Source organism: Barbus barbus (assembly GCF_936440315.1).
Source record: "Barbus barbus genome assembly, chromosome: 31".
In the NCBI taxonomy this organism is placed as follows: Eukaryota; Metazoa; Chordata; class Actinopteri; order Cypriniformes; family Cyprinidae; genus Barbus; species Barbus barbus.
The window spans coordinates 3165778-3177065 of NC_136759.1; the positions used below are offsets into that span (position 1 = coordinate 3165778).

At 42.4% G+C, this 11288-nt stretch overlaps 1 protein-coding gene across 1 annotated transcript in view; it reads left to right on the plus strand.

The window, feature by feature from the left end:
• Positions 1 to 10311, plus strand: part of LOC306851237 (metabotropic glutamate receptor 5-like) — a gene marked incomplete at both ends in the record, with an annotated part of 56780 nt that extends 46469 nt beyond the window's left edge. The window contains 5 exons of the mRNA XM_079387399.1: positions 397 to 643; positions 807 to 975; positions 1690 to 1816; positions 4063 to 5002; positions 9363 to 10311. Coding sequence (XP_079243525.1) covers positions 397 to 643; positions 807 to 975; positions 1690 to 1816; positions 4063 to 5002; positions 9363 to 10311 — 2432 coding nt within the window. The remainder of the gene's footprint in view (positions 1 to 396; positions 644 to 806; positions 976 to 1689; positions 1817 to 4062; positions 5003 to 9362) is intronic.
• Positions 10312 to 11288: the final 977 nt, after the last annotated feature.

An 11288-nucleotide genomic window follows, 5' to 3' on the forward strand; every position in this document is an offset into this window, starting at 1 on the left:
CTGCTGTGCTTTTATATCCTTTTATTGTAAAGCACTTTGTAACTGAAAGGTGCTATATAAATAACAATACATTTTAAAAAGTAATAAAATAGTAAACTATAAAACGATAACCTTGAATTATAGTGCTTTAGTCAAATGTCAGATATGTTTCTTGTACTCATAAACCCAGACAGCATGCAACACATGTAAAAACTCATCAAATATACGTTTAAGCAATGTAAGACCACCAATTAAGAGATGGAAATATGTGTCTCTCCACCGCACAAAATCAGTTTCACAGAGCATAAGCAAATTAACACAGTTCATCATTGACCTGCCTACAGGATACGAGCAGGAACAGACGAGTGATCTGTCATTAACCCCGATCTCATCTTCCTCCTCCTCCTCCTCTCTCAGAGCGGGATTCTCTGCGGCAGCAGTATGCACAGGACACCAAGATGGGCTTCGTGATCAATGCCATCTACAGCATGGCCTACGGCCTCCACAACATGCAGAAAGCGCTGTGTCCCGGTGTGGTGGGTCTGTGCGATGCCATGCGGCCCATCGATGGGTCAAAGCTGCTCGAGTTCCTCATGAAGACCAACTTCACCGGAGTGACCGGGGAAAACATTTACTTTGACGAGAACGGAGACTCGCCTGGGAGGTACCAGACAATCCAATCCAATAACTAAAATAATCAATCTGTCAATCAATCAAACAGTCACATAGTCAATAAATGGATCAGTGCATCAGTCAGACTGATGAATCTACCCTTCATTTCCATTCATTTCAGTGCACTAAATCAATTCTCCTAACTGTGTTCGCAGTTACGTGATCATGAACTTTAAGAAGATGGGCAAAGATTATTTTGACTACACGAACGTGGGCAGCTGGGACATCAGCGGACTGCAGATCAATGACGACGAGATCTGGCCCACCAAAGACGAGATGATTAAATCTGTGTGCAGCGAACCCTGCGATAAAGGTCAAATCAAGGTCAGGAGACTGTGAGCTGCTTATTAAGCCTCATAATGCTGTGTAATGTTTAATAATGCTCAATAATCGTGTGTTTTTGTTGGTAAATGTATTGGAGTATCAAGTAAAATCCAACTGGATTCAACTGATTTTGCTTCAGGTCACACATTATACACTGAAAATCAAGTGGTGATTGTGTAGACCAGTGGTTCTCAAACTTTATACAGCGGCGTACCCCCTGGGGCATTTAACATTCTTCTGCGTACCCCTCTCTTCCACTTAGACCGCATTAATAATAAAATTAAGTTTAAACATGCTATTAAAGTAAATGTAATATTTATATTTGCTATATAAATGTTTATTTTCAAAAATATTTAATCGTTTAAAGAAAATTATGCAAATTTATATAATATTTTAGAAAAGCTTTTTAGTAAATAAACATAAAATATTAGATTATCTGAAATATTATAATTAGAATAATATACATTGAAAATATTATAAGGATTTTTTTAAACAATTTTTTTTACCTGAAATATCACAAGTGTAAAGCATAAATTGACTTATTAATATCATCTCCTGAGTCATTAAATGGCTATCCTAAATTGACTATTTACATAGTTTTTTTTTCCTGACTGCAACCTTTCTGTGTCACGACCCTGCAGTTGAGAAGCGCTGTTTTCCATCCCAATGTGATTATGACGGCACGTCACAGGCACCTTTCTCTCTCGCCCGCAGGTGATCCGTAAAGGAGAGGTCAGCTGCTGTTGGACATGCACTCCCTGTAAGGAGAACGAGTTTGTTTTTGACGAGTACACGTGTCGCGCGTGTGAGCTGGGATCCTGGCCCACCAACGACCTCACCGGTGAGTCCACAAACACATCAGCTCAGCGTAAAGATCCGACTGATGACCCCGATTCTCCTGCATTCACGGGTTTAGTGACACGCTTTATCCCTCTCTATTCATGTTCAGTTCAGGAAATCTCATTCTGTAAAGTGCTGGATCTGCGACCACATGCCGATACTCAAATACAAATCTAACAAATCTGTATGTGTCAAATCTACTCATCTAACAAATATGTATGTGACATTTGGGATCCCAAATCACGACCAAAACGACTTATTTGCAAAGTGCGTGATTGCATCTCTCTTACATGGCCAATAATAGAAAGAGAAAGAAAGAAAGAGAGATATTTGTGCCGTAGAAAGCATATGCATTTCAATAAATCATTTCAGGGAAAAGCGAATACACGCACTCATTGAGCTAAAAGGTTAACAGCATCAAAAGAGTCTGAGCTGAACTTATCAAATCTGTCTCCCTGTGATCGGCCCACACTCTTTATTACCACCTATTTATACCATCAGAGAGAAAGAAAGCATCATACAGCCAATATTACCAAGTACTCTACATTATTACACTTTTTTAATGAATTTGTGTTTGCCAATGCAATACCCGCCTCCGTGATATTAGGGCTTTGTGGTTGCTTAGATGTACATTGTAATATAATGCAATGTAATATAATTTATGTGATCATACTGATAATATTTTAGAAAATAAAAAATATATTAAGTATTTCTATAGTAAATATAAATATTATATTTACTCATATAGTATATGTTTATTAACTATAAAACATAAAAAATTTTTGATTTCTATTTATTTATTTATTTAATCCACTAGAAAATGCTTCTTTTAAGTGCAGTCTAAATGATTTTTTTTAAATCCTTATCCAGTAATCAGGTATTATAAATTATATTGTATCATATACATTAATAGATGAGATATTTTTGAAAATAAAATTATTTTAGTTATAGTCAATTTAAATGATTTTTCCTTTTATTGCATATTTACTATAAAACTATAAAAATACTTAAATATTTTTTTCTTTGTTTTTCTTTCTTTTAAGTCCACTCTCTATTGACTGTATTATACTGTTGACTATATCTGACTATTATACTGTATTATATAAACTGAGATATTTTAAAATACATTTTTTATTTTTATAGTAAATATTTATATAGTAAATATAGCCTTGGTTTCACAGACAAGGCTTAAACCTAGTCCCAGACTAAAATCTAAATCTGAGCTGTTTCAAATGAAAGAATCTTGCACTGACTGATCTTAAAATAAATCAGTGCCTTTGTTTTGTCTCAAGATGCACACCAGTAATGTTTTTTTCTAAGGCACGCTTATAAAAAGTACTTAAATCTCCTAATTGAACTATGGCCTAATCCTGGTTTAGGCTAAACCCTGTCTGTGAAACCGGGCCATAAATATATAATTTACTTTTATAGTATGTTTATTTTGTATAAAGTAAAATATTTTTGTTTTCTAAAATATTTTTAAAATTATTTAAAATCTTTATCCAGATAATACAATATATATATATATATATATATATATATATATATATATATATATATATTATATAATATTGTATTATATAAAGAATGTAATATTTATAAATATATATTTACAGTAAATATTTATTTAGTAAATATAAATGTTGTTTAATTTTATAGTTTTTGTATTTATTAGTAGTTAAACCATTTGCTTTTAAGTGCAATTTCTATACAATTATTTTTGAAAATCATTATCCAGTAATCAAGTATAATATTATAAATTATATGGTCATATTATTTAAATTAAATAATTTTTTTTTTTTTTTTTTATAGTTAATATTTATATTGTAAATAAATATATTTTTAAATTTAAAAGTATGTTTATTTGCTAAAAACTAGTAAATATTTATATTGTAAATAAAAAAAATATTTATTTTAAAGTATGTTTATTTGCAAAAAAAAAAAAACAAGTTAAATATTTTTCTTCTAAAATACCTAACTTAAAAATGCGTGAGTGAGTGAGTGACATGATGTGTGAATCAAGTACGGTGTCCCATACTCAGAATTTGTGCTCTGCATTTCACCCATCCAAGTGCACACACAGTAGTGAGTAGTGACACACACACACACACACCGTGAACACACACTCATAATAGTTTTTTTAAGTTCGATGCTCCTTTTATGAAATTATTTGTAAAAATCCTTATCCAATAATCTTAAGTATTTACAAGAAGCACCACTAATTCTCATTTTCTTTATTTGTTTCAGGATGTGACCCCATCCCAGTGAAGTATTTGAGGTGGGGCGACCCTGAGCCCATCGCGGCCATGGTCTTCGCCTGCTTGGGCCTGATGGCCACGTTCTTCGTCACCTCCATCTTCATCATCTACCGCGACACTCCGGTGGTGAAGTCGTCCAGTCGCGAGCTGTGCTACATCATTCTGGCGGGCATCTGTCTGGGCTACCTATGCACCTTCTGTCTTATCGCAAAACCTCAGGTCATCTACTGCTACCTGCAGCGACTGGGCATCGGCTTATCACCTGCCATGAGCTACTCGGCCCTCGTCACCAAGACCAATCGCATCGCTCGAATCCTGGCCGGCAGCAAAAAGAAAATCTGCACCAAGAAGCCTCGTTTCATGAGCGCCTGCGCCCAGCTGGTGATCGCCTTCCTACTGATCCTCCTGCAGCTGGGCATCATCGTGGCGCTCTTCATGATGGAGCCTCCCGACGTCATCCATGACTATCCCTCCATCCGCGAGGTCAACCTCATCTGCAATACCACCAACTTAGGCGTGGTGGCTCCGCTGGGCTACAACGGCCTCCTCATCATGAGCTGCACCTTTTATGCCTTCAAGACGCGCAACGTTCCCGCAAATTTTAACGAAGCAAAGTACATCGCCTTCACCATGTACACCACCTGCATCATCTGGCTGGCCTTCGTGCCCATTTACTTCGGATCCAACTACAAGACCATCACCATGTGCTTCTCCGTCAGCCTGAGTGCCACCGTGGCTCTAGGCTGCATGTTCGTGCCGAAGGTTTACATTATCCTGGCAAAACCAGAGAGGAATGTCCGCAGTGCGTTCACTACGTCGACGGTGGTGCGCATGCATGTGGGAGATGGAAAATCATCATCTGCGGCCAGCCGGTCGAGTAGCCTAGTCAATCTGTGGAAGAGACGAGGATCGTCAGGAGAGACGCTCAGGTGTGTGCTGAGTTGTGCATGGATAACTTTCAAAAGGTACCATTTAGGTACTAATATGTACCTTTAAAGGGATAGTTCACCCAAACATGAAAATTCTGTCATTAATTACTCATCCTCATGTTGTCCCAAAGACCTTAGTTCATCTTTGAAACACCTGTTAAGATATTTTTGATGAAATCCAAGATAGGTCCAATAGATCTAATCTGACCTAATGAATATCATTATCACATGGTACATCTGATTGGTTCTTTCCTGTATCGGTAGCCAATGAGCTCGCTGCTCAACATTCAAATATATGACTAGTGCTTGCTGTAGCAGTTTGCAGCTTGCTTCAGAAACCCTCCACCTTCCCCAGCTCCACCTGTATAGATCTGCTACAAGGTGATTCATGTATGCTAAATGGGGGTTATTTAATGTATGTTATATTTGCAGCAGCAGTATTTCTTACATGCTCACAGCAGCATGTTGTGGATGTATTGGCAGTAGCAAGTCTTGGTACTTACTCTGCCGCAGCAGCAGCAGCAGTGTAGCAGATCTGTTCCTCCAAGACCAAATACATTAACATTGTCATGTACATTACCATGCCAATCCCTCCGAGACTTGTCATGACAGAACATTAAAATAGTCCATGTGACATCAGCAGTTAAACTAGGGGTGGGCGATATACTGGTAGACATTCAATCTGACTTGCTGCAGTTTGGAACTGAACTGCTGGTTTGTTTGGCCAGAGGAGAATTGGCCCCCCGACTGAGCCTGGTTTCTCCCAAGGTTTTTTCTCCATTCTGTCACCGATGGAGTTTTGGTTCCTTGCCGCTGTCGCCTCTGGCTTGCTTAGTTGGGGACGCTTCATTTCCAGCGATATCGCCGACCTTATTGCAAAGACACTATTCAAACTTATTGACACTTTATTTTCCTTTTTTTTTGATATTGTGCAGTGCTTTGACACAATTTGCATTGTAAAAAGCGCTATATAATGTGGCGGGAGGAGCCAACGACAGACACAGTGGGCGTCGCGTCAAGCCTCGGAGAGGTTTTTATTAAACAATATTTAAAATAAAGTGTCCAAAGGGGGAAAAGTATCAAAAATAAACAGGGATCTGGTGTCCTCGTTGTGCTGCGGGGCTCGTGAAGGAGGGCAGTGTTCAGGAGGGAAGGGTCCAGGTAAGGGGCGGAGTCCGGCGGCTGGAGGTCCCGGCGTCTGGAGGTCCCGGGGCGCGGGTGACGGCGGCTTCTGTGGCGGCTTCGTCCAACTCCTTCATCCCCGGGTGCTCGACGGGATTCCACGGCCCGGCGTCCTTGCCCGACGGCCGTATCGCGGGTGCAGTGTCGGCCGGACTGCGGGTCCGGCCGCTCGCGTCTCTGGCGGCGGCAGGTAGTTCCCTCTACGCTCCCTTTCCTGGACCCACGAGGACACCAGCGTGCATGCACGGGGAAGAGACCGGTCTCCCGAGGAGAGGCGCGCTCGGAGTTTAAACGGCGGCGGTGATGAGGCTCCATTCACGTCAGGTGCGCCTCATCACACGCCGCCAGCCCTGGCTGTTTCAGCGCCCCTCCTCTCTCTCACACACCCACTCCCGTCGGGAGCCTGGTGAAGGGCGGCGAATAAGGGACGGGGTGGTGATGATGGACAGGGGGGAGGCAGCCGACTCGTCACATTCCCCCCCCCCAAGCGACATCCCCGTCCGAGGGTCGCCGCCCACGCAGGAGTGCTACCTTCCTCAACCAGGCTCCAGCGGTCGGAGTGGGCGGGGCAGGGATTCCTCTCCGGGCAACGCTCCCTCTCGCACCGCGCCGGAGCCGGGACAGAGAAAGCGGGTTTTAGTTGACAGCCTCAACCAACCACGGGGTAATGATGACAAATAGACAGAATGTCACTTACCCCATTGGTGGCTGGGAGGCTGTCCCCGTCCTTCCTCCGTCCCCGTACGGGCTCAACGGCTTCTTGCGAGCGAGAGGGGATGACGTCATCAGATGTTGCCCAACTGTGCTGTCTAGGCTCCGCCTGCCCGCATTCTCCACCACTGTGGCGGGAGGAGCCAACGACAGACACAGTGGGCGTCGCGTCAAGCCTCGGAGAGGTTTTTATTAAACAATATTTAAAATAAAGTGTCCAAAGGGGGAAAAGTGTCAAAAATAAACAGGGATCTGGTGTCCTCGTTGTGCTGCGGGGCTCGTGAAGGAGGGCAGTGTTCAGGAGGGAAGGGTCCAGGTAAGGGGCGGAGTCCGGCGGCCGCACGCGCTCCCGTCTGGAGGTCCCGGGGCGCGGGTGACGGCGGCTTCTGTGGCGGCTTCGTCCAACTCCTTCATCCCCGGGTGCTCGACGGGATTCCACGGCCCGGCGTCCTTGCCCGACGGCCGTATCGCGGGTGCAGTGTCGGCCGGACTGCGGGTCCGGCCGCTCGCGTCTCTGGCGGCGGCAGGTAGTTCCCTCTACGCTCCCTTTCCTGGACCCACGAGGACACCAGCGTGCATGCACGGGGAAGAGACCGGTCTCCCGAGGAGAGGCGCGCTCGGAGTTTAAACGGCGGCGGTGATGAGGCTCCATTCACGTCAGGTGCGCCTCATCACACGCCGCCAGCCCTGGCTGTTTCAGCGCCCCTCCTCTCTCTCACACACCCACTCCCGTCGGGAGCCTGGTGAAGGGCGGCGAATAAGGGACGGGGTGGTGATGATGGACAGGGGGGAGGCAGCCGACTCGTCACAATAAGTAAAGGTGACTTGACTTGACTTGACTAGACACGATTAACCAGTAGAAATTTGTCAACTTGTAGAGAATTTGGACTATCGTCTCTATAGAGGTTACAAGGTCACATGGCATTGCTGTACTACGTGGTCATGAAAACATATTGTGTGCACTTGTCTTCAGTTGAGTTTTTTTTTTATTTAGGCTAGTATTAGTTTTTTTGGGATATTTACACTGGTGACAAGTATTATGAATTATGCGGTTCGTTTACAAGCAGAGGAATGCATGCGCATGTTTTGTGGTACTCTCGTGATCGTACGTCGAAGTCTGACACGGAAGAGAAGAAATTATGGAATAAAGTCGTTATTTTTGTTTTCTTTGCACCCAAAACGTATTTTCGTATATTCAGAAAATTACGGTTGAACCAGTGATGTTACATGGACTATATTAATGATGGCCTTACTACATTTCTGGGCTTAAAACGTATCAGTTACGTTGCTGTCTATGCAGGTCAGAAAGCTCTCAGATTTCATCAAAAATATCATCATTTGTGTTCTGAAGATGAATGAAGGATTTACAGGTTTGGAACGACATGAGGGTGAGTAATTAATGACAGAATTTTCATTATTAGTATCCCTTTAAGGTACTAATATGCATCCTTTAGGTGTAAATAAGGTACAAAGGTGTATCTTTCCAAAGAATACTGCCACATTGTCAGCTTTTGTACCCTTTTTCTTAGAGTCTAGATTTGCATTTCCTAATGAAAAGAGATGCATTCATAGTAGGAAAAGAATGGTTTTAATATTTTGGTAAATTCAGGATTTATGCCTGAGTTCTGTGAAAATCGCTCTGCTGTTGTCATGACACTGAGAGCACGTCTTGTTGGTGTGGTAATGATGGGGCTGTTAAGTTATTGACGTCCATAAAAAGAGAGTGTTTACCTTAGACGACCTGTGATTATAGGAATGAATGTATTTAGTGTGTCTGCTCACACTGCCTGTTTACTACGTAATCTCAGTGTTCACATATACTACATAACGCATAGACAGACAGATACATAGAGAGACAGAATCGTAAATATCAGCATATTAATGTTACTGCTGTATGCTAAAATTAAAGAATTATTTTATTTTTATTAAATACTTGTTTTTATTGTTTTTTTTTTTTTTATTGACTTTAATTAGCTTTCAACACATTACAGAATGGTAATGGACACACACTGCCTGATTTACAACAAAAGGGAATACAAAAGCAAAATTATGCATAAGATGACAAACAAAGAGCACCGAATCACAGATTGAAATGAAAAATTTAATCAATAAAAACTGGGGAGAATATTGTGAACTATTTTTATAATAATAAAAATAGTTATATTAATTTTACTACTACTATTACTACTACTGTTATCATTATTATTATTATTTTTTTTGCCTAATTGTGAAACTCCATTTGTAGAAGCATTGTAAGCATTTTAAGCATTTTAAACCCCAATGTCAGTTTTTATGAGAAAAAAATAGATAGCCAGACAGATAGATAGATAGATAGATAGATAGATAGATAGATAGATAGATAGATAGATAGATAGATAGATAGTATGGGCAGAAATAGTGATGTTGTTTACACTGGAGTTATTTTGCAACCATTGTTACGGTAAATATAATTTAATTGCTGTTGCAGCTCTAATGGGAAGTCGGTGACGTGGGCCCAGAATGAGTGCAGTTCCAAAGGTGGCCACCTGTGGCAGCGTCTCTCCTTCCACATTAAGAAGCGTGAAAGCAACCAGACGGCTGTGATCAAACCTTTCTCCAAAACATCTGAGGGACGCTACTGCGGAGGCAGCGACATCAACACAGACAACAGCAACAACAAGATGCTCTACGAGGTCACCGAAGCAGAGGAGCGCTACCCCATCACCTACCGGCCCCAAACACCCTCACCGATCAGCACCGTGACCCAGAGAGCAAGCATCGCATTATCACAGAGCACCGGCGCCACCGCCTCCCAGGTCATGAGCATCTCCACATACATGTGTCAGCCTCCACACCACGGTAACGGAGGTGGAAGTGCGTCACAGGGCTCTCTGATGGATCAGATTAGCTGCGTGGTGAACCGCTTCACTGCTAACATCAGCGAGCTCAACAGCATGATGCTCTCCGATTCTCCTCCAGGGGACGCCGTGGTTTTGTCCACCAGCGCGTCTGCACACGCTCATTCTGTGGAGCCCTGCTGCCCTCCACCCTACCGCTTGTCCCGAGAAATTTCCATGCCGACTACCATGACCACCTACGCTGAAATCCAACCCCTCCCACCGGTGGAGTCTAACGTGGGTCACTCCGCCCCTCCCTGTCCACTTTCCAGTTCGTCACGACTCAAAACTTCGCCCACGACCAGTGGGAAGGACCTAAAGGGGGGCATGTCCTCAGCTCTACAGTCGCCACCCAGTCAGCAGGAGCTTGAGGAACTGCTAGCACTGACTCCGCCCTCCCCGTTCAAGGACTCCGTGGGATCGGATAGCGGCTCGCCGAGTTCTCCCGCTTCGGATACTGAAACATCCGCTCTTCCGCCCATCCCAAAATACGAGTGCCTGGTGCTCCGACACTACAGCCAGAGTTCGTCTTCGTTATGAGGACAACAGATAGAAGAAAGGAGCGCCGAATGGCATTATTCATATAGGCGGATACGGACACTGCTTGAGTGTGTGTTTACATGTTCTCACCTTCGGACCAAGGCAAAACAGGGTGTTGCCGCCCCTGCGGAGGAATATCTCCAACATCAGACCTGCAGTAGAATCACAACGGTGTCTAATCGTTCATCTAGTTGGCGTTCCGTTGGTCTATTTTGGTAGTGGCCTTAAACAAACATGGCTTTCATCTAATTAGTGCTGTTTCTATGAGGACTACAATATGTTGCTGTGTCCCCAGCAGGACGGGGTGGACGAACACCAAACCTGGGACGTTCCCATACACGGACATTACGAGCCTTTTTTGCTATGTTCATCATCAAACAATGAGATTATTAAGGGCTGGAAAAAGGCACGGCAGCAAAGGGAAAAGCCTGTATAACTACATGTTGCATAATCTTTAGCTCGCACACTCGTATGCGACTGCTGGTGCGCTGTAATAATTGAAGAGTGCGAGGTGACGTCCCCGATGCTTTCTGAAATTCAAACGCAATCTTTGAACAAAGTGCTTTGTTTGATGTACCACAGGACAGCATGAGAGAGCAAACAGACCGATACTCAGACACTTCAGTCATTGTCCATAATTTTCTCTTCTCCTTTTTATCTCTATTTTCTCCTTATTCTTCCAGTATTCTGCGTTTTTCAGGAACAGAATATATGGGTGAATCTCATGAAACCTGTTAAGATTATATTTCAATTAGTCCATTAATTAATTAATTAATTCATTCATTTATTCTATAATAAATTAATTGCATATAGAAAACTAATTTTATTTTTTAATTTACTTAAAAAAAAAAAAAAATCAAAAATTCATAATTTATTATTTTAATATTGGGTCATTATTTAAGAATACTTGAAAACAACTGCAGTGTTCTTAAAAACGCTTAACACTCTGTAGGTAAAATTTTTTTTTTTGTTTAAAT